Genomic DNA, 23,782 nt, shown 5'->3' on the forward strand with positions numbered 1-23,782 from the left:
GCTAGATTGCTTTTTGAATATGAATATTTTTTTATGTGAAAATAAGAAATTTATGTGATCTAGAATGTTTATTCGCATGATTTTAACAAACAAATATTTAATTATCGATTTATTTAAATCTTATTTATATTTTAAAATTATATATTTTTTTTAAATTTGATGATATGATCAGTTATGTATATATATACTATGTAGAATTTGATTAGTTGATTATTTCATAAGCTAACATATTTTTTTATCTTTTTTATTTTTCTAAAAAAATGTTATATTTGTTTTTTAGATATATGATGATTTTGTTTTATTAGATTTCATTCTATATAAATTATTAATTTCGAAATTATATAAAAATATTAAATTAATATTAGATATGTTTATATATATTCAAAATAGATATGTTTATATATATTTAATTTTGAATTTAATTGTCCACTTTTTATGGTAAAAGATTATTATGATTTCCATAAATATAGATAGTTGTTTTTTTGTTTTTTTGTTTTCCTGTCATTAATTCTGTTTGGGAACTGGTTTTATTTTCATGAAATTTTTTTTTAATAGGGTGCTGTTTGGCTTCAAGTTGTCCTTCCCAATTAATAGTATAGATTATAAGATTACATTTTATTAGAACTTTTAAAGATTATCATTATATTCTTAAATTAATAAATGGTGTGTAATGGTCCATTTGCAACTTTATAGGAATTGACGACTCGAGTTTCATCGCATTTTCTGATATTTATAAAATCAACATCATGTATCTTTCAAATGTTTTACAATTGTCTATCGAACGATAATTCTAATATATATATATATAATTTTAGTAGTTACATACATAAAATAACACAACTAAATGAATTATTGAGTGCAATAATTAAATAGGGACGATTTTTCCATAAAATTAATAGGAAGATTTAAGCTTCTGTTTTTTTTTTTTTTTTTTTAATGTTACATCATATTAAAATATATGTGCTATATTATTTATTTCGTTATAGATAATCTGAATGAGACTTGAAACTTGAAAGGGTCGTGAGTTAATAATACAACTTGGTGGTGTTCCGTCGCCATATAAATACCATAGTTGTCTATATAATAAATTTTCATCTTACGTATAAAAACATAAAAATATAATAAATTATATAGTTTTCTTGTGGGGGTTTCTTGTTATGACATCGACAAATCAACTGAAAATAAATAAATAAATTGGCCATATTGATAAAATTGTATTACATTTTTCTTGAAAAAGAATGTATTGTATAAATATCGTATACACATTACATGCAATGGTTTGTACATTTACATGTATACATGCACGTGGGGAGCTTAGCTATACTAAGTCTACTCACTTGTTTATTTTTGTTTCATTTAATTCTTTCATAGTCGATACTGAGTCAATTTGATTTTTCTTTTTTCGTAAAAATATATCAATCGGTACAAGATTATACATACATCAATCAATAAATGAATGCAGCCCTAATCGAGGATTCTCATCTGTATTTTTTTCTAAACATATCAGTTTCGAAAACTTCTTATAATGGTAGAACATGCTACATGTGCTCACGTTTAATAGAATAGACATAACAATGTGTATATAACATGTAGAATTATTCATATATACATAAAAAGCAAGACATTATATTTGGCCCAGGGAATACAGTAGGAATGTCGTTATTCATGATAGAAGATACTTAAATCCGGAAAATGAAATAATATTTTCTTTTCAATTAATTTCAATTTAATTAGGATAAATTTAATAAATTTACATTCAGTACAATTACATGATAGCTACGAATCTAATGTTATTAAAAGAGCAGTAAAATTATATACTATTTAATCAATCTTAAACTCACAACAAAATGAGACCTTAAAAATAAGTAGATTATTTATACAATAAAACATTTTAAAACCAAACTGATATAGAAAAACCCTAATTTTTACGAATTCATTGTTGTAATAAGTTTTTGACACCAAAATTTGACGAAATAATAATAATAATACAGATAGTATATATCAATTGTGTAGGTCACGGACAGACATAGTGGCATAGACTAATCGAACATATGTAATAATATAACCAAGTGTGCATAATTAAAAACTATTTAGGGTCCATCATATTAACGAGCCGGGCCTTGAATTTAGTAATTTACGTGTGTCTTAATCTGTTCTGGTAGCAGGTACGTTGTTCATTCACTTTCGATATTTGTAACTTGTAAGAAACTTAACTACATGAATTAAGTTGTATATATTTAATGGTTGATATACAAGTCAACGCCACTTAATATTACATTATAAAAGTGTTAAAAAAATATATATATATTATTCTATAAAAATAAAAGTTCTTAAGACTTTTTCTAATTGTCAAAATGATTTGGTTCAAGATTTATCTAAACAAAAGAATTACCACTAAAATTATTTGGTGAGTAATTTAATACCATTGTAGCAAGTGGCCACAATACTTAATACTAATATTTTACAAAGAGGACCATTTTAGATTTTTATTTTTTGAAATTGTCGTCTTATATTTGGAATGCAACTTTTGTAACTAATTTTCAGATTAACCTTTTATTCAGAGGTTTTGTATTTAAATTATTATAATTTGTTTGGCGCTATACTAAATCAAGAGAAATAACCTACAATAGCATTTACCGATACAATTAAATTATTTTTCTTAGAAATTATTTTCAGTTTGGGTTGACTTTTTATATTTAGAGTATAATTTTTACGAGATAGGGTTTAGTATTTATAATTTAGAATTTAATTTTGAAAATTTGAAATATGGTGTTATTTTTGAAACTTTAGAGATGGTATGCTAAATTTGGAAACAAACTTGCTTTTGTGCTATTTGTGAAAACTGTATATTTAAATGGTTTCTTAATACGTGTGAATTGTGTTAAAGTTACACTCTTTTGTGAAACAAATTAAGTATCCTATATGAATCGAAAAGCTCTCCCAAAACTTCTTTAATTTATGAGATTGACATTGGTCACCTAAGTCATTTTATTACCCTCTTTATTTCACAAAGATTGTTATTTCAATCTTTCTTATAAATGATTTTCTCTTTCTTATTAGTAAGCTAAAATAGAAAACACAAAATGATATTTTTTTAAAAACAAAATTAGGTTATAAAATGACACTCTTGAATTCAAAGATAAATTAAAATTGTACCAAACTGTATTAGATTTGCTTTGGTTTTACATTAATTATTTTTTCAGACCAAATAAGTATACCAAAATTAAATCCGGATTAAACCACCAACATGTTTGCATCATATTATTTAGTATTGTTTGAAAATTATCTTTGAAACTAAATGTTGACTATACATTTCCTTCTATATAAGCATCATCTATCATTTTCATAAAATTTTAAATTAAATATTTTACCATATTTGTACAAATTTTTTGGATGTAAAGTTAAGAGATGAAGAATATCTTTTTAGTGTACCATTTTTCAAAATTGAAAAGTTTGTGTATTTATTTCCAAAAACACTTTATAATTAAATCGGAAAAGTTATAAATTTTTATAAAGAGTTTATGGATTGTAACTACTACTCCAAGACTCAATCCAAAAGTATCCCTTTATTTATTGGGCAAATTTTTCAAAGAATTTTAAATGGTATTTATAAAGTATAAATAAAAATGTACACACACATAAAAGTAATTTGTGTATATTTTTAAAAGTTTACATATATATATATTTAATTAGATAAATATCTTTACTTTAGATTCTTTGCTATTTTAACCAATAATACTTTTCAAATCAGTCCATGATTTCGTTTAGCAATCTTTGTTCATATGATTCATTCATTCTAGGTAATCTTTGTTAACAAAATACAAAACAAATGTTTCAAACCACAAATTTATATAATATCATATTCAAACCTTGGTTTGCCATGTCATATACATATACTCTCACTAGCTAAACCAATTATAAGCACCAGTCACACCAACAATGACCGATCCTCAAAAGTACATATTTACAGAAATACCACTACAGTTTTCAACGTCCTGATTCTGACTTAAGTGAACGTCCCGAGTCCGAAGGTTTAAGCGAAGGAACGATCATACACGAACGTCCCGTACCTAAGAAAAGGTCAGAAATGTAATTACCCAAATCTTCAGGGGCATATCTAACAATATCCTCCCAATTCTCAACGTGATATTTTCCATAAAACGACGTCGCAACAGTCGTTAACTTCTTCGTCACGGATTCTTTTAAATCCTCCCTTAGTTTCGAATCCGGCACAACCCACTCGCTCTGTTTCTGAAACGCCTCTTCAAACGCCTCGTTGAAACGCGTCAGCCGCTCTTTCGCCACGTGTTCTTCGAGCATCTCTTCGTCGGTATCGGAAAGTGACGTAATCACTTCTCCCCAAGCTATTTTCTCGTATTTTTCGAGGTATTGCGTAACTTTACCTTCGTGATTCGTCACCCATTCGTCTCCCAATACAACCCTAAGATTCGACGTGCGTACCTTGGAGATCACGTAATGGAGATTGTTGGCTAAGAATAGGTACGAGAGAGCCATGTCGCTGTACATTCGAGATTTTGTATCGATTTTACAAAGCAAGACGAGGATTAGCCACGCGAATCTTGTGGTCACGGGAGAAGATGACGAAGTTCCTGTTTCGCCTCCTTTGTTGTTGTCTTCATCATTGTTCCCGAAGTAATCTTCCGGTAAAGGTAATGTCGATTCGGTGAGAACTCCGGCGAGACATTCGTTATAATCCGCAAGGAAGACTATGAAATTCATTACATACCTGTTGTGATTATAGTGAATCAAATTTAGGGTTTTCTTTATACTAATTGCGTGACCTATAAGATATTTATATATATGTTAAAGTAAGGTCTCTTTTAACTAGGATATATAGTACCTTGTGAGTTGATGAACTCCGCCTCCAGGGATTAGCGATTTCGAAGCTTCTTTCGTAATCGAAGCTTCGAATTCCGCAACCATCGAATTAATCGCTTCGCCTAGGTTCTTGAGAGAATCAGCGGCTTGTAAGCGAACCGCAGAAGTCGAATTATAGCTAAAAATCTCTTCGATTTGAGGAAGAAGCTGCGAAATCGTTTGGTAAACATCAAGAGTAAGAAAGATCTTCTCTACGGTTTTTCGACATCTCGCAACGCTCACGGGGAATATAAAGAGTGTTAAAGCGCTATCTAACGTAATCTCCGTGAAACAAGACTCGGCAACAGAGACAGAAGGCGAAAAAACATGATCGCAAAGAATACGTTCACCATCGAAAAGATTTGTTATTAAAACTTTCGTAGCTTCTAACCATTTCTTGATGTTCTTTTCCATACTGTCCCAATCAAGTTTCTGAATCTTGCCAAAACTAAGATTCTCAAACCCTAAGTTACTCAACGCTTCAACCATGATTGATCCTCTTATTTTCTTGTAAATCTTGACACATTCGTTTTCGTAACCGGACGAGATCATACAATCAGCGATCATTTTCAAATCAGTCATTACATCAGCTTCTTCGGATTTAGGAACTTGGGAGTATTTCGACACTTTATTCCTAGCGTTGAAAGATTGAGAAGATCGAACGGATGATACCGATTCGGGCTCAAGATTCCGTCGATTCGATTTCAAAATACGGTAAAACTCTTTCTCCAACTGTTTCATAGCGATGGTTACAAGATTATGCGCACGAGTTAGTTTTGGTGATTCAGGATTCACCAAGACAACTCCTTGTATAGCGTATTGTAAGCTGTTGGTAACTTCTACGAATCTTCGACCTTCGGCGCGGTTATTGGCTGAGAAAATCGAAGAGAGGGAGCAAGAAGATGAACTAGATAGGTCAGGAGAAATCCATTTGCGTGTGAGAGTTTCAGCTGCTTCGATACTATCTATTAGAAGAGACTCAGAGAAGCTTTGGTATGGACGTGGTTTTAATTTTCTTCCTAGAGTTGAAGATGGTTTAAATAATAGCATCATTTTGTTTTTGTTTTTGTTTTGTGTTTTGTGTTTTGTGTTTTGTGTTTTGTGTTATGTGTTGTTTTGTGTTTTGTGTTTTGTTAGTTTTGTTTGTTTTGTAAATTTGATAGAATGTGATGTTTGATTTTTTTTTGTTTTTGTTTTTTGGAGGTTCTCTAAGGAAGTATGTTTTTGATTGACTATTTTTATGTTTGAGGTTTTTGATTCAAGTTCTTAAAAAGCATGTGGTTATATTTGTAGTTTAAGAACTTTAGACAAATTTTTACTTCTAAAATAGCCAAAATCAAGGGATTTTGAAACGTTAATCTATTTAGGATTTGTTTTTTTTTGGTTTTAAATCAGATATTTTGAGAATGTTGTCAAAATGTAAAATGTAAAATTGAACTCTTACTTATTTAAGAAGAAAATAAGGAAAAATAAAAAAAAATTGTTAAAAAATAGTAGTACATATGTTTGTTGAGTTTGATACATTATTACAAATCAGTTTCATCGTAATCAATTTCATCATCAGAGTTAATATTGATACTCTTTGAATGAATTTTATTATTGAGTTTGATACTTTATTTAATATCTAGATGACTAGATTCATGATCACAAGGACATGACTCAAAAGAACTAAATAATAAAGATAAGAAAAAAACAGAAGAAAGAAAAAAGCTTAAGCAAATCTTGATCAGGTCATGGTAGCGATGAGGTCTGAGTATCCAGTGACCTATGTACGTATTTAGCAATTCATTAATAAAACAAAACTAATCTATAGAGAAAATATATATATGTAATGAGATGAGTTACAAAGAGATATAGAACATGTAACAATTAAGTTACCTTTTGGGTCTTTTGATACAACAATGGTATATAAGACAAATGAGCATCATGGCACCCACAATTCCTACGGTGATACGGAGACATGTCTCGACATCGATTGATCCTATTTTCATGCTCTTATGTTTCTTCTTCGTCTTCGAGCCTTGCAATTTTTAGTGTATTAATAGGTTTAAGAATCTCTTATCGAAATGAAAAAAAATGAAGCAAGTTTCTTTAAGTTTAGAGAAGTTCTTTTACCTTTGCTTGAAGAGCTCGAAATAAACGATTTTGAACCATCGAGTAGAGCTTGAGGACTTGGAGATTTTACCACATCTTCTACAACGGTCATGAACGATCCATGACCATTCTTAGCCATAACATAAGATTTATCTTCATGTCTACAAAAATATACGGATGTAGTTAATTTCATGCAGCCAATATTGAACAAGATCATATATATGAGGTGTGTTAATTACTTCTTGGTTGAGTATGCGGAAGATAGAGCGAGAGAGACTACTACGAGGAAGACGATGAGAGAAAGATTTGAAGCCATCGATCAAAGTCGCCTTGTGCTTGATTTGCAAATGTGGAGAAAGATACGTACAAAAGTGGAAGGAGGCTTTGCTATATATATATGTACGTAGTCACTAGGGAATGAATGCCCATGCATGTGTTTGATATATTTGAATTGCTTTTAAGATATGATTAATTGTGTATTTCATGATACATATCTTCAAAATAAATGTGAAAAATATGTTTTGTGGACTTCAGAATTGATTTATTTCTTTTTTTGTTTACGTTGGTTATGAGATGGCTAATGGCTTCTCTGCCTCTCTTTTAAAAGAAGAACTCTGGTTCACAAATATACAATAAGTTTTAAACTTACAAAATTCTTTAGTTTCAAATTAAATTATACAAAACTTAACACTAAAATACTAATCTTACAAATAAATACATGAAGTACACACTAATCATTACTACTAACAAAAAACATCATAAGATGATCCAAAATTATGGTCAATATGATTTTAGTTAAACAATATAATCATAGTTACTTTTTAGTCTTATTGTTAGGTTAAAGCATACAACATGAATAATCTTTTTATATACCAATGCCATATACTTTTAGTATATGTCGAGTGTTTTCTATGCTCATAACTTTGAACTGGTCCAGTTTATATTAGATATGTTCGTTTGGTCGTTGTATGCAGCTATGTAATTAGAACGAAACAAAGTAATCGAACAATTAGATCAAAGATTTGTATGTAATTACAAAATCAAAGTAGATAATTCAATTTTAAACTATAGTTTTCCATTGCAATCGCAAAACTAATCAAAACAATTACCGCAAATAATATCATTTTATCACACAGTAAACTCACACGTGTGTCAAACATAGGAATCAGAAGAATGAACAGACGAAACACTCCCTGATACACGAGACCCAAAATACAAATCCGAGAGATAATTCCCAATATCTTCAGGGGCAAATCCGACATTCCCCCATATCCCGACCCGGTTCCTCTCACAAAAACCCGAATATCTCGGTATAATCATCATCCCAACAGACCGTTTAATCTCATCTCTCAATTTCGAATCCGGTACGACCCACCCGGTTTGTCTCTTATACGCCACCTCAAACCCATCACTAAACCGCTTAATCCTCTCCTCCGCCGTCGTCGTCACATCATCAGAAAGTGACGCCATCGTCTCTCCCCATACGATCTCCTCAAACTTCGCCGCGTACTTCTTCACCTTCGCTTCATGCTTCTCAACCCAATCCTCACTCAGAACCATCTTCAGATTCGACGATCTGACTTTAACCACGACGTAGTTGAGGTTGTTGATGAGAAACAGATACGAGAGAGCCACGTCGTCGTAGAGACGAGACTTGGCGTCGATTTTGCAGAGTAAGAACAGAATCAGCCACGCGATTCGCGATTTCACCGGATCCGAATCACCACCGGAGTTTTCTACCTCCTCCGGCGAAGGTAACGATTTGGTGACGATGATGTCGGAGAGCGAATCGCTGTAATCAGCGAGGAAGACGATGAAATTCATAACGTACCTAGTCAATTGATGGATTCCACCGCCGGAGATCAACGATTTCGACGATTCTTTAGAAATCGAAGATTCGAATTCGTCGATCATCGAAACCACACATTCTTTAAGATTCGATAAAGCTAAATCGATTTGTGATTTCACAGAAGACGTTGAATCGGAGCTGAAGATCTCTTCGATCTTAGGCAAAAGCTCTGTTATGGTTTGATAAACATCGAGAGTGAGAAAGATCTTCTCCGGAGATTTTTTACATTTCGCCATTTTTTCCGGTAAAGTAAACAGAGCTAAAGCGCTTTGTAATGTGATTTCAGAAAACGAAGATTCACGAATCGACGACGACGATGAAGAGAAGACGTGATCGGAGAGGATACGTTCGCCGTAAAACAGAGTATTCACAGCTCTTGTTATTGTTCTTAGCCATTTACGTATCTTCTTCTCCATAACTTCCCATTCAAGTCTCTGAATCTGCGAGAGAGTTAGATTCTCGAATCCGAATTGGTTTAACGCTTCGATGATGATCGATTTACGTATTCTTTTGTATATCTTGAAGCATTCTTGAGAGTATCCTGATGATGTCATACAATCAGCTATCATTTTAAGATCATCCATGGTTTTAGAATCAGAGTCTGACGTTCTTGAAGAAGAAGAAGAAGAAGAACGGATGGAGACTGATTCGGGATCAAGGTAGCGTCGATTCGATTTGAGGATACGGTAGAACTCTTTGGAGAGATGGTTCATTGAGAGACGCATTAGATTCTCAGCTTGGATTAGTTTGGTAGACGTTGGATTTATTGAGATAAGTCTCATCATACCAGAATGTAAAGTGTTTACTGCGTTGATGAATCGTTTGGCTTCTTCGCGGTTTGCGGATGAGAATAGGGAAGAGACGCAGCAAGAAGAAGAAGAGGGTGGTGAAATCCATCGGTGTATGATATTTTCAGCGTCTTCGATACTGTGTTCCATTAATGACTCGGAGAAGCTTTGGTGTGAATGTTGTTTTAGCTTTGAGGAAGAAGAAGAAGTTGTTGATAAAGCGAAGAGGACCATTCTTTTGTTGATGTGTTAGATTATGCAATGAAGTGAAGATTCTGGGGAAATGATTTGTATGTAATGGTATTTATAGTGGTGACTTTAGAAGTAGTTTAATATGAAAAATGTATTGAGTATAGGAATAACAAAAACGTGGGAGATGAGAATACTGAGTACACTAGTCTATAAAGTATAAAGGTTCACCGTGTGTTTATATATACACATAGATGTGGTTAACTCTGAGACCATCTATCCGAAATCCGTGATCCGATGCGATCTATTCCGAAAAAACGGATATCCGAATAGAGACCATGCAATGGAGTAGTAGAAATAGATGTGGAAGAATAAAGAATAAGACAAAAGCAATTTGTTAATATGAATACGACAAAATTGAATTGTAGAGTTTCGGGTAGTGCAGCTAATGCCTTATTTTTTAATATAGGGTTTAGACGAGTTTTAGGACTCAACTACTAATTAAGTCTCATAACAACAACGCAACTAAATTATGAAACAATATTATTCATCAAACTCAATTGGAGTATTATGATCACTTCTTGAAAAAAAGAAGAAGTGGAACACATCCCAAGTTTCATATATCAAACTATGGTTAATGGATTTTATCGGACCATGACCAATCCATGCATGTAAAAGTTTACAAAGGATCATGAAAAATTTTGACTAATTTTTACATTTTAGTTCAAGGTAACGTCATACTTTATCCTAATTAGTTAATAACTACAAACTAATACATTGTGTTATGACTCTCAAGTCTTAACACAATCTAAAATAAGAGTTAAAAACAGTTAATCCAATTTTTTTTTATCACACGCTTGTTCTTGGAATCAATTAATCGTATCAAAAGCATGTTTATAATCTAGTGTTCTTTCACATGTTTGCTTTCCCATTAGATAGTGTAAAATGTTAATTGCTCCACCATATATTATTTTGAATGCCTTTTAAAATTAGATTGACGTGTAAGGTAGATAGATAACCACATATCATGATCTAAATGATCATCACAATTCTTGGAAATGTAAACCAACCATATCATTACATATTAACTAAACTTTAACATAGGCTTCTATGAATACAATTATACAACTTACGAAATGGTGTGTGTATAAACTTACAATCATTTTTTTACATACTTGGCTTGTTTCTCTTTACACATATAGGCAGAGGACAATAAGTCTAAAACTATATTTGAAGTCAAAGTCTAAATTCTTGCATACCAAAATATGTCGAGCCAAAAATACTAATTTCTAAATACAATCCAACTTTGACTATTTTTCCAAATTATAATCAAATTCTAATACATGTATGCAGTATTTTATACATAGAATTAATACTTTCGATTACTTAATTCTGAAGTGTAGAATATTTTATTTTGTTCGAGCCGTCGTTATGGTGAGTCATGGATACTCAATTCCCATGCAAACGAGTGAATAAGACCAAATAGTGATTGACCATTCGTGTGTATTTTATTTAGTCATATCTTTGTCAAAACAAAATTGTTACGTTTCCTCCCAAAGTCACCTAAACCATTAACACTAGACGCGTCGATGCATGACTACTAACTCTATTAATATGAAAACAATTTTTCTAATTTTTTCTAATTTTGTTTTAAGTAATGAACGTACAATATTACTTGATGATACTATAATTAATATCTAGACCTTGTTTTATTTTATTTTTTAATCAAGAACTAGAACAATTTCTACTTTTTTTGCTGATTATAATTCTCCATAAATTTTTCAATCTTGAAACTTGATTTATCACATTTAAGTAAATTTACTAACTACAGCTGGTTACATCAATGGTGTTTGCATGACAACACCGCGTAAATTAAATTACCCTTCGCGTTACAAAATGTCAAATATATATAATGGAATCGATCAATATAATTACTTGTCTCTTTCGTCATTTATTTCCTTACACTTTCGAAATCCACAAAACGAATCCGTATCACATTTGTTTTATCCTCAATATAGAAATAATTTAGTAATGGGTTTTCAAAATCACTTTTGTAAGAGCTGTCTTTTTTTTTCCTTTTTCAAGTTAATAAGACTTCTTAAAAGTATTTCAATTAGTTGTCTAAGACTATCAAACTCTTTACCACCTTTGAAAGATACGTAAAATAAAACCACTACAACTTCACCAAGTAACAGCTTGTAAGTAAGTAACTTTTATGTAATTGGGTATCATGATATGGTGCGAAGTGATACTTCTCATTGATACCAAAAGCGCAATGTCACACTTGTCAAAATCGTGATGCTTTAAGTTAGATCAAACAAAAGTAAGAAGGACAAAATCATAAATGTCACATCCATAAACAAAAAATAATATTTTGAGACGCGTTACAATAAAGATGTGATTATAAATAGGAGAAAAAAAAAACAAAAAAGGACGAAGACTTAGGCAATGACTACAAATAAATAAACAAGTTTGTAACTTTTTTCATAATAAGTATGATTTACAAAATTTGCATTAGCATGAGTTCGAGTTTATATAGTGGGATTATGCCTTTATATTTGGGATAACGACTCTTTGACGAGGCAACTTTACTTTAATTTCTACTTTGTTAGTTTAGCTTTTTTCATTGAATCTTTAGTTAAGGATTCAAATATGTAATCAACTAATCAAATAAATGAAATATATAACCAACAACAAAAGTCTCTATGAAATGTAGAATTATATATTGATTACTCGAGTATTTAACCCGATAACTTAACCGAAGTAAAGTATCTGCGGGATCGATCACAAGGAGCAATGGTACACTAAAGACTTTCGAGACTCGTTATCAGCTAAAGCGGAAAAGGGTTTTCGTTTGGTTTTCAGTTTTGTAAATAAAAATGCAAATAAAAGAGAGATTGAAACTTATGAATTAAAGCATCGGGCAGCAGGGTATTTTCAGAGAATCAATGATTAGCAAATAAAAGCAATAAGGAATTCAAACTTGAAGAACCGTTCTTAAACATGAACATAAATTTAGACTAATTCTCTCTCAAGACATTAATCACTAAATTCAACTATTCAATTACTAAACTCTCATTTGTAATTTCCTAGCCAAATTTGCATTATCAAACAGGTTCATTTGGTTCACAAAGCGTTCTAACATCAACTCTCGCAGGTTAGAAATACAATGCTCAATTTACATTCATTCAAGCATTTTATCGAACATCTCTGAAACACATAAAAGCTTAAGTTCTAAAACAGGGTGATCAATCCTATTCTAGCATTGAGAACATGTAAATTGAAGAACCTAATGATTAAGAATTCCCTAAGACATTTAATCTATCAAATCATTGAATTCTCCTACTTGAAACCCTAAAACCCAATTTAAAGACTACTCAGACATAGCAATTGAAACAAAGCAAATAGATTTTAAAGTAAACATGATTCAATAGATTAGAATAAGAAAAAGGTTTAGAAATCTTCTCCAAATTGTCAAAGAGGATCAATCTCTATCCCCAGATGTTGCTTACAAGTCTAAAACTCAGAAAAACTGCTGTGAAAAGCGTAACATGAAAAACAGGTCTTTTTTGGGTTTTAATATCCATTCCAGAAGAAAATAGAAGTTAACTCCGGTTAAGGAAACCGAAATTGGAATGGACCGATCGGTCTAACAGATGGACCGATCGGTCTTTAGGCGCCGGATCTTGTCCGGGTGATAGGATCGATCGATCGGAAGTGAGGACCGATCGATCGTTTTGTTTCTGGAATGTCCGTCCGGTCGGATCGATCGGTCTGGGTGATGGACCGATCGGTCCATGTTCTGCATCAGCGAAACTGGTCACTTCCTTGCCCGAAACTGGTCCAAAACGCGTCAATTCTGCTCCAACCGCTTATCCCCTGCTCAAGACTCAAAACACGACTCGTAAGACACGAAAGACGGAATAAAATACGATAAACGACTCAAAATGGACATAAAAGAAAGGGTGAAAGACTCTAAAAACACTGTATATCATATATTATATTTGAAACTGAGAATCACTTGTATAATGTCACTCTTAAAACTATTCTCTTTTATTTTTTTTGGACTGATCTTAAAACTATTCTCAAGAATGACACTTTAAACTTTTTAAATGTGAACAATGGTTAGTGTTAATTACACGGATCTGCTTTCGCTTTATCGTCCATAAATCTGCTTTATAGGAATGGGTTATTTAATTTTGTCAATTCTTTGCTTTAAGGATTCTACTTACTAAACTAAATATTTATCATGTTTTTTATAATATCAATGAAGAAGTTATACTATTATTTTCATTTTATTTTGTTATCTAACAAAAAAAAAAAAGCAGCAAAAACAATGCATTTAACGATTCTAATCCAAGAGGTCCGCTGTCCAGCTGATTGATATTGCTGAAAGCAATATAAAGATCGATCGATTGGTTTTCTGTAAAAAATTATTATATCAGTGAGTAATGAGATGCGTAGTTCTGTTACATAGTTGCGTTAATTCTAGATGTTTTGACATAGATCACATGTACATATTCGTTTGATAAATCTACCAATTAAGAAAAAAAGTGAATATATAATCTCATCACAACAACAATGAAACAAAATAATTCACCAATAAAAAAACAATATGTAGAATATAAATTGAAATCAATAAAAATATAATTAAATTTGCATAAATTTGTGAGTAAATCATCTAATTTTGAGAAAAATACGGCAAAAAATCATCTATTCTAAAATAAAAGGAGTAATAGTTAGAAGGAACAAAAAAAAAAACGAATGTTTATGATCTCATTCACACCATATGTAACAAATAAATATTTATGATTTAGATTGGTTTACCAAATTATCATATTTAAAATTGGGCTATACTTGTGCATTTATGTTACCAAAATGTTTTAAGTTGTTTTTACATTGTATTATGTTATATTTCCTATTTACTTTCCAATGATCTAGAAATCTTTTAACCTTTTGCGTGTTCGAAGAAATGGTGACATATTGTCGGAGGGGATCTATGTGTAATGGAAGTAAGACATGTACCCCCTCTAGATATTAATAATTCTGTAATTGATCTATCTTACATTCCTTCTATTTCTCATAGTATAATGTTTTAGAAAAAAAATTGTTTCCAAAATATTAGTTTTGTAAATTAAAAACTAAAACTATATTTTTACTTTATGATTTTTTCCACATGATAATTATCTAATAGTTTATATTTTCTTTTTCCACAAGACAGTAATCATAAATTATTTTATAAACAAGTATATAACTTTATCTTAATATGTGTGAAAAAACCAAACTATCAATGTTTTAGAAAAAATGAAATATAATAGGGTGATTTACCAATTAAGTCACTTTTAGTTTAAGATATATCAATTAAGTCACTATATAAGAGTGTCCAAGTTTTTTAACTGTTTGCACACAAAATTGATAAAAATAGCCTCATAAAGCTGGACCAAAAAGCAACGAGCGTTTGTGTTGTAGTTAGTTTTGGACAAATTTAGTTAGTGGGTTATGATTGTAGGTATTACTTGTGGATACACTTCTCTATCATTTTCATGTGGAATTTCTCATACTTGTCCATGTATGCATAATAAACATAAACCAACATACATATTTATATATATATATATTTTACTTTAAATTTCCAACATATGTATCTGTATTAATACGTATATGTATTAATGAACTCTAACTTAATGTTCATTTTTTCTTTACTAATTGTTCACTTGTAGATGGACATTTTTCTACACTTATAATATGTTTACTAGTTGATGTATATATCATTGCGTCCATTTTTCTTCAACAAGTTGTTCACTAGTAGATGGACAAATCACGTAGATGAGCAAATCTTATCATGTGTGATCAATTAGGATTAATCAATTATTATTATATGTCCACTAAAAATAGTTATTCATGAACAAATTACCAACCCCAATTCTTTGATCATTTAGGTTTTCATTTTTTTTACTGATCAAACTCAAGTATGTATATCCATAAACATACTATAATTGATCCAATTATCAACAGAAAAATTGTCAATTAGTGTAACGCCCGTGTCTGGAAATCCGGGTGGTGTCGATCGACATCGTGGTCGGGTGTCGATCGACACTAGTAATTTTGGGTTTGACGGTTTAAGTTTTAAATCGTCGGTTCAATTGAGGCTTGGTTTGGGTTGGTTAACCCTAGGTCGTGTTTAAAAGAGGGAAGGTCGTGTGTTGTCTCTTCCCAGCCGCTTTTTAACACTTACAGAGATAAAAAAAAAGGTTCTAGAGCTTTTGAAGGTTTTTGTGAGTCTTTGGTTGTGCTTGGTGGTGTTCTTGGTGGTTTAAGGCTAGTAGAGGCTAGATCCGTGTTGTGTGGTGTTAGAGGAGGCAGATCCTTCCTTGTTCTTCTTTGTTTTCGTTGCTGTTCTTCTTGTTTAAAGAAGTGAGTGCGTGACTATGGCTTATCTAAGCGTTAAGATTACATGATTTGTGTTTATGTGACTTGTGAATTGAATCCTTTGTGTTTGTGATGTTTTCTGGTGTTTGTGCGGCCTTATGTGATTGTTATTGGGTTGTGTCGTCGTGGGAGGTGATGTGTGGGTGCTATAGGGATTCTTTGGTGGCTAAGATCGTCGTTGGATGCGTTTCAGGGGGTGGGTGTCGACCGACACCAGGAGGGTGTCGATCGTCACCATTCGATTGATCGAAGTGCAGTTTGGTGGTGTCGATCGACACCAGCTTTTGGTGTCGACCGACACCTGTTTTTGGTAATGTCGACCGACACTAGTTTTCTGTGAGCGATAGTTGGGCTTTTGATTGCCTGTTTTGGTTGTTTGTGACATTGTTGTTGTATGGATGTGATCTTAAGTGCTTGTGTGTATAGCCCAGTGGATGGGAGGATCGCTTCACTGAGTATTTGTGATAATACTCACGCATCTCATTGTGTTTGTGGTGCAGGTAAAGTGTGATCTGTGCAATCATGGCGAGGAGAGGAGGATGATCTAGGGTCTCGGTTGTTATGTTTATGAATATGTTAATTGTTGTTGGAACCTGGTTTAGAGGCATGCTAGGTTGCTGGTGTAAATTGTGGTTATTGAATGATTGATTAATTAATATTATGATTAATTAATGTTGGTTTAATATGTTTCCGCTGTGCATGATGATTTATTGTTGGGTTAATTCGGTTAGGTTAATTAGTAGGTATGAGACTATTAATTAATGAATTAAAAAAAAAAACGGGTCGGGTCTTTTCAATTAGAATTGGACAATGTATAATATAATAATTCATTCTTAAGTATAACAAAATGCATCTTAAAATGTAGATAAAATCTAACCATTGTGTATTGTAGAAGAATTACTATAAAATATATTAATATTATCTACATAAAGTTATTAATAGGAAAAGAGAATAAGTGAGAAAGAGAAAAATGGAGAAAGAAAGAATCGAGAGTGATGTTGGGAAGAAGTGTTTAGTTAAGATAGTTAGCATGGCAATTTAGATAATATTGTAACTTTGTTAGGGTGTAAAAGAACAATATTTTTCATATATCACTCCAACTTTTGAAAGTTATTGATCTTGTTATATGTCTGAGATAAGTGAACTTCTGTGCAAATAACTCAATATAATATATTTTAGCTTATTTGGTAATTTGTGTCCCATATTTTGTTATAGGTGGAGGGTTCGATGTCTCTTTTCTACAATTATTTTTCACTTTTTTAACCTTTTTCTCATGTGTTAATATTGTTAAAAAAAATCTTTATAAAATATGATTGATGCCTTGTGTCCCATATATAAAATCTTTATAAAATATTGGTACATAGATTATCTATAGTTTCTCTCCTAATCAAGCAACAACTTTTTCATTTCATGAATTAACTTAAAATAAAGCTGTATCTTTAAATCGCCTATTTGCAAATGCAAACATTGTAGACTCGTAGTAATTTAGATGTCGATCCCATGAGCAATGAAGATCACAACACTAAACGATATGAGATTTAAACTAATAGTACTGTATAGAGAAAATAATTTGTTGGCTATTAAACATTAGGAAATACAACACATTAGGAAAACACAGGACGATGAGTTTAATTATTGTGAAAATAAATTAACAAATCAAGCAATGATGCAAGAAACTGAATTAAGTATCATCCTAGGATATGGAACTTAAAAATATGACTAATCCACTTTGGTGGAGCTAATCATTTTACTAACCATCTAATTATCATAAGTTTCCATCACGTAATAAAATAATGAGTAAGACAGTATTCTAATATTTAACTGCATGTTAACTATAAAGGTTTGGTTCAATTATTTGAAAGAAAAAAAAACGTCTTCCAAACATAAATTGCTTAAAAGTTAAAACCTAGATTTTAAATAAGTGATTGATTTAGAGAGAAGTGAAGGCCCATTAAGTTTATATTTGGTCTACAAAAGAAGGCTCGTGTATCTGCCAACTGGCCCATTAGTGAAGCATTACAAAGTTTTCTATAACAAATTCGAATGTTGAGAGAGACATTCACGTAGCAAGGAGATGATCTATATGTATTTCTAATACCAAATTCGTATGTTGTAGCTTATTACACTTTCTTCGAAATATCACAAACTATATAACAATACGTGTTTTAACATCTAAAGAGTATTATTAACAAATTACATGTACGTAGATCTAGCATAATGGTTTGTAAAATCCCAAACTCCAATTAAACTTTAATAGTCACTAAGTTTATATCACGGACTCACGGTTGTGAGATTAGTAGCTAGGTTCAAAGTTTTAAATAAGTTTTAGTGATAGTAATCATTTTACGAAAAGTTGAATCACAGCTTTTTCAACGTTAGATATAGTCCCCACCTCACTAGTACCTAGTGGGTATATACGAGTTCGATGTACATTACTTATTTATTAATACTGATCAGACTGCTTACTGCATTTTCATGTGTTAATTAGTCATAACCCTTCGTTAAAAAATCGTTAGGCGCTAGTCGGGGCGGTTGAGTAGGTCTAGCGCCTAGCAAGAATTCGGGATTAAACAAAAATTAATTGAAGATTAGTTTTAGGGATATTCTATTAAACTAATAAAAAAATAAAAATATATAGTATTAATTATATGTATGGTTTCATTTCTGTTAATGGAAAAACACAATATAATATACAAAACTATAATATTGGTTTTAAAAATATAATTAATAAATTAATAAAAATTAAAGCCAAATTTATGATTTTCATAAAATGTTGAACATAAATTCTTGTAAAAAAATATCATAAAATTATTAATCTAAATATTTAATAACCGATAAAAATGTTATACTGCCATTAATAATTAATCGAAATGGATATGGTATATCTAACGATTACACAGATAATAATCTAAAATAGGCAGATATATTTTAAACAGGGATCATAACATAAACTTTATATACATAAATATATAACGATACTATAAATTCAATTACAATGGTGAAGTTGACTACTAACAGTATATATAATACAATTTAGCCGAGTTTTATAAACCTTATATGATATGATATAGTTACTATGTTGTTATGTTTCTTTCTATTAAATAATAAAATAATAATACATCAAATTTTGGGACAAAAACAAAAAACAAAATCAAATAAAGTAAAATAGCAATATAGAAGGTGCATATTCAAGATTGATCCAAGAAATGCTTTCCACACACTCCTTCTCATGAGATAGGACCCAATCTATAATAATAATATCTCTTACTTTTCTTTACAAAAATAAAGTTGAAATGATTCTTAACCCTTCCTATATAAAACTCGTATTAGAGCACCTCCAATGGAGATGCTTAATGTATCTTTAGCACGTTGTTTATCATTATATGTAATGATTATAATCATAAAAAAAGAAAATATTGTAAGCACCATAGCTTAAGTTGTGATTATAAGCAACACATAAACACTATTTTTAAAAATTTAATTTTAAAAAATTGATTATCACCCTCCAATGGTGCTTACCATTGGAGGTGCTCTTAGTCGCTTAATCACACGACCAACTTTTCCCTTAAATTCAACCAGACAGAAAGTGAGTGTTATAGTGAGAAAAAGAGAGATAAAGATACAAAGTGAGAGAGAATGAGAATAAGTGATATCTTCTGCTCTTCTCCGGCATCAACCGCCGTACGAACAAGTACACTCCGCCACGACGGGAAGGTCACCAGAGGCGGCCGGAGATCATTCGAAAGTCACCTCCAAAGCCAAAACCCTAGTAATAATAACAATAAGGACAGAACCGTTCCATGTTTCTCTTCCGAGATGCCTTTGATCCCTATACCTCGTCACATGAGTTGTAGAAACTCCTTTGAATCTTCAAGCGGTTTTCGTCGGAAGATTGCTTTGGCTCACGGTGGTGGTGACGTCCAACTTCGCCGGAAAAGCTCTGCTGATGTAAGTGACTTGAGGAGATCAAGAAGCTCTTTGTTAAGTTCATCTTCGAGGTATCTACTTAAAGATCATAAGTCTTTGAAAGATGATGATAAGGACAACCTTTGGTTATCATCATCATCATCATCTGATCGTTCTAAGGATTTGATTACTTTACGTGACTGCAACATCACTTCTTCTTCGTCTTCTTCTTCTTCTTCCTCTTCTTCTGTAACCAATGTTTCATCGCCTGCTCCATCCACTGATGATCAGGTTTGATTATTTTTCTTTAACCAAAGCATTTGATAGAGTTTGAATACGAAGGTGTTATATATATATATATATATATATATAGTAAGACTATATCACTAGTAGAAATTAAATCATTATATCTTCTTGGCTCCAAAGTTCAAAATTACATTTTATGATTTGATTTGGCAAGTAGCATGATAGATATTTTACGCATAGTGGATATGTGGTACCTATTTTGCTGTATAAATCTACAAATAATATAAGCATACATAATTATATAACATATGGTTCTCTTTTATTTGTTTTGTTATTTTTTCATTCTACCTATTTTATTTATTTAGTTATTATTTTTGGAAGGTTGTGGTTTTGAGGGTATCGATCCATTGCAAGGGATGTGAAGGGAAGGTTAGAAAGCATATCTCCAAAATGGAAGGTACTAATGAATCTACTCTCTTCATTCCATAGAATTAAGTATCTTATCAAAGCTACCTAACCTAGTAACCTTGCCATATTTTATATACGATTCAGATGAAAATATTCAATGAATATATAGACGACCACATGTAAAATATTGTCTAATAAAGAAAAATATTTTATGAAAACAGATATAGGTTAGGAGCCTAATTTTGAAGTTTAGTGTTTTGACTTTTCCTAATTATCGGACAACTTTTTGACTAAGTTATAGATAAATTATACAAGTAATTTGTTGATGAAATTTACAACTTCTTGGTATGGGACAGGTGTGACCTCATACACCATTGATTTGGCGACAAAGAAGGTGACTGTGGTCGGAAAGATAACACCTGTGGGAGTAGTAGAAAGCATCTCAAAGGTCAAATTCGCTCAGCTTTGGCCTCCTTCTTCCTCTTCTCCTCCATTTCCTCACATTCCTAACTATTCTCTCCTCAAATCTTGATTTGTGTGTCTTGTAATTTAGTCTAAAAGATATTGTCATAAGACATCTCTCATCTTGTGTGATTAATGATACCATACCAATACGACATTAAGTTGATGTACGTAGTTTAACATGCATATGTTTGAAGAATATATATATGTTTTTGTTTTCATTACATTGACAAGTTATCATCAATGTATAAAAAACAGATCAAAATATATAGAATCAATGAGGAAAAACATATACTTAAATGCTGTATATATTTGTTGCATTGGCGATTTTAAGTTTGGTATTGTGGATTTACAATTTTTGGTTTTATAATTGGTAATAAAATTAACAACTAGAGCAACATCCAATTATACAAACTAAGAAAAAGCGGCATCGAACATTAAGTAACAAAAAAACTTTTATAAATTAAGTATAATAGAAAATTTTATTTAAGCAATAATGGCATATTTGTTACCAAAAATTTCTATCCAAACATTACAACAAGAATATTAAGGAAATTAAAAAACGAATAATATGAGCTTACATTATAAAAATTTTAACCTAATTATGGTTTGCAACTATAAAAACAGTTACATTCCCCATTGGCTTGGCACTGAGCGGCTGCCTTTTTTCTTAATTTGCATGCTTTTTCACATGCCGAATAAACACATTTCCCAGATTTGGTTGATAGAGTGAGATAACATTGGTGTTTTGCTTGTACATTCCCAACTATTGCTGTAATTTTAAACACAAATATCAGTTATTTATTTAAAATATATATATATTTTTAGTGAATATTAAGTTATCAGATAAATTCTTTCTAATTCACTAATTATTCTTGAGAAAGATAATATTTTATTAAATTTACATAACTATAATTCTTCATAATATATTAATATCATAAATTTATAAATAAGCAAACTAACTAACTATAATAAGTTAAAATTAATATATAAAAATGTCTGCCGGCATAAATTCTAAAGTCTAGCTCAAAACATTACTACACTCAAGTTCTTAGTTTTCGATTTGAAATAAAAAGCACTAAACTCAATATTACGGGTTTATGTAATGAAAAATGGTTTAAATTGATAGTATATAATAGTAAATTACTCTGCATAGTTTATATAAAATAAAATATTAAATAAATTTTATAATTTGAAAAAATAGCACGATTTTCATAAAGAATTTATTTTGGAAAATTTCTCTTTTCATATATTAAAGTAATTTAAAATGTAAATACAAACCTGACACAAGAATGATGAAGAAAAAAAGAATCTTGAATGTAAATTGAAAGAGGCTCCTCATCTTAAATTTTACAACTGAATTAATTGTGTTCCAAAAGTGAATAAGAAAATACAATGTTGTACTCTTTTTTTTTAGAAACTACAGTGTTCTACTCTTATATATACATAAATGTAAATTTATATGTACCGCATATTCAATAATCTAATTTAAGTTCTCTTTCTCCTTAAGTTTCGATCTGGAGAGACAAAATTTAACACAAATTTCAGGTTTTTCTCAATGTTAAAGCTTTAAACTCGTTCAGTTTTTTTTCCATTATTTTAGCTCATGGTTTTTCAATAGAAATAAATCCTTTGAAATTCACTAAAAATATCTTATAATTCATATAGAGAAAACAGATTAAACAAATTTTAAAAATAATATTATGTTTTTTACATGTATAAATAAATATACAGAAAAATTGTTTAATCAATTCCTATCGCATGTTTGGTTATATGGATGGTTTTAGGTTTTATTATTTGTGGGTTGTGTGATACAATTTTATCTTTAAGTTTATATTTTTAGTTCTTAAAATAGTTTTTTTTTTGTAAACCTTCTTAAAATAGTTTAGTAGCTGTAAATTGCCATTGTAAATACTTCGAATGTTTTTAAAAGTCTTCTCAAATAGTATTATGAAAATGAAACTGTAGAGATACAATAAGTATACAGACAAGTGCCTTGCATATGTGTGGGGATCGGAAAAAATGAGGGGAAAAAAAAGATATGCGTAACATGAGGACCACTGAATTGTCCGGCGTGCTGTTGATATTTTATAATTTCACAAACAGTGAAAAGTAAGAAAACACTTAATATATATATATCAAAGTTTTGTATATTTCTTTTACCAAAAAAGAAAAAAAAAGTTTTGTATATTTCTTTCTTTTCGTGTCGTCGAAACATGTGCTTCTTTCAATCATATTCACGGTGGGTCAAATTTGGTTCTATTGTTCTCTAAACATATAACGACATGTTTTAGTTAATCATAGAACTTGCTTAGTGATACTTCTTCATACGTGACATTTTCGTGGGTCGCTTAAAGCCAACTTTTGAGATACTTCTAGAGTTCTAGTACTTCTTCTAGGGCATATGGTTTGGTCACATGCATATGAGTTTGTAGACTTGTAGTCAGTACTGGAAATATGAGAATCGACGTATTAGTACAAAAGTCTAGATAACATTTTACTCTAGTTTGTTAACCTAGTGATAGCTACGTAT

At 30.9% G+C, this 23,782-nt stretch overlaps 3 protein-coding genes and 1 pseudogene across 3 annotated transcripts; 1 reads left to right on the forward strand and 3 right to left on the reverse strand.

Annotated features, from left to right (window-relative positions):
* Positions 1–3,962: 3,962 nt before the first annotated feature.
* On the reverse strand, positions 3,963–5,983 carry LOC17889029 (exocyst complex component EXO70H1). Its single transcript, XM_006293366.2, has 2 exons — positions 4,862–5,983; positions 3,963–4,747 (listed from the first exon to the last, which is right to left on the reverse strand). Exons 1-2 carry the CDS (start codon positions 5,929–5,931, stop codon positions 3,988–3,990), a joined length of 1,830 nt encoding a protein of 609 aa, XP_006293428.1. The 5' UTR covers positions 5,932–5,983; the 3' UTR covers positions 3,963–3,987.
* Positions 5,984–6,604: 621 nt separating this feature from the next.
* On the reverse strand, positions 6,605–7,288 carry LOC111831087 (annotated as a pseudogene).
* A 737-nt stretch (positions 7,289–8,025) lies between these two features.
* LOC17887899 (exocyst complex component EXO70H1) lies at positions 8,026–10,042 on the reverse strand. The gene has a single exon (XM_006293313.2). It carries the CDS (start codon positions 9,841–9,843, stop codon positions 8,125–8,127), a length of 1,719 nt encoding a protein of 572 aa, XP_006293375.1. The 5' UTR covers positions 9,844–10,042; the 3' UTR covers positions 8,026–8,124.
* A 9,704-nt stretch (positions 10,043–19,746) lies between these two features.
* LOC17888701 (protein SODIUM POTASSIUM ROOT DEFECTIVE 3) lies at positions 19,747–21,470 on the forward strand. The gene is made up of 3 exons (XM_006294735.2): positions 19,747–20,424; positions 20,761–20,836; positions 21,144–21,470. Exons 1-3 carry the CDS (start codon positions 19,864–19,866, stop codon positions 21,317–21,319), a joined length of 813 nt encoding a protein of 270 aa, XP_006294797.1. The 5' UTR covers positions 19,747–19,863; the 3' UTR covers positions 21,320–21,470.
* Positions 21,471–23,782: the final 2,312 nt, after the last annotated feature.

Source organism: Capsella rubella, unplaced genomic scaffold (genome assembly GCF_000375325.1).
Source record: "Capsella rubella cultivar Monte Gargano unplaced genomic scaffold, Caprub1_0 scaffold_4, whole genome shotgun sequence".
Classification (NCBI taxonomy): domain Eukaryota; kingdom Viridiplantae; phylum Streptophyta; class Magnoliopsida; order Brassicales; family Brassicaceae; genus Capsella; species Capsella rubella.

Excerpts from the sequence above, each read along its gene's own strand:
- LOC17889029 (XM_006293366.2), bottom strand. The coding sequence starts at position 5,931 with ATGATGCTATTATTTAAACCATCTTCAACTCTAGGAAGAAAATTAAAA. Across the intron at positions 4,748-4,861 it reads GGAGTTCATCAACTCACAAG|GTATGTAATGAATTTCATAG; the intron begins GTACTATATATC and ends TAATCACAACAG.
- LOC17887899 (XM_006293313.2), bottom strand. The coding sequence starts at position 9,843 with ATGGTCCTCTTCGCTTTATCAACAACTTCTTCTTCTTCCTCAAAGCTA.
- LOC17888701 (XM_006294735.2), top strand. The coding sequence starts at position 19,864 with ATGAGAATAAGTGATATCTTCTGCTCTTCTCCGGCATCAACCGCCGTA. Across the intron at positions 20,425-20,760 it reads CTCCATCCACTGATGATCAG|GTTGTGGTTTTGAGGGTATC; the intron begins GTTTGATTATTT and ends TATTTTTGGAAG. Across the intron at positions 20,837-21,143 it reads GCATATCTCCAAAATGGAAG|GTGTGACCTCATACACCATT; the intron begins GTACTAATGAAT and ends GGTATGGGACAG.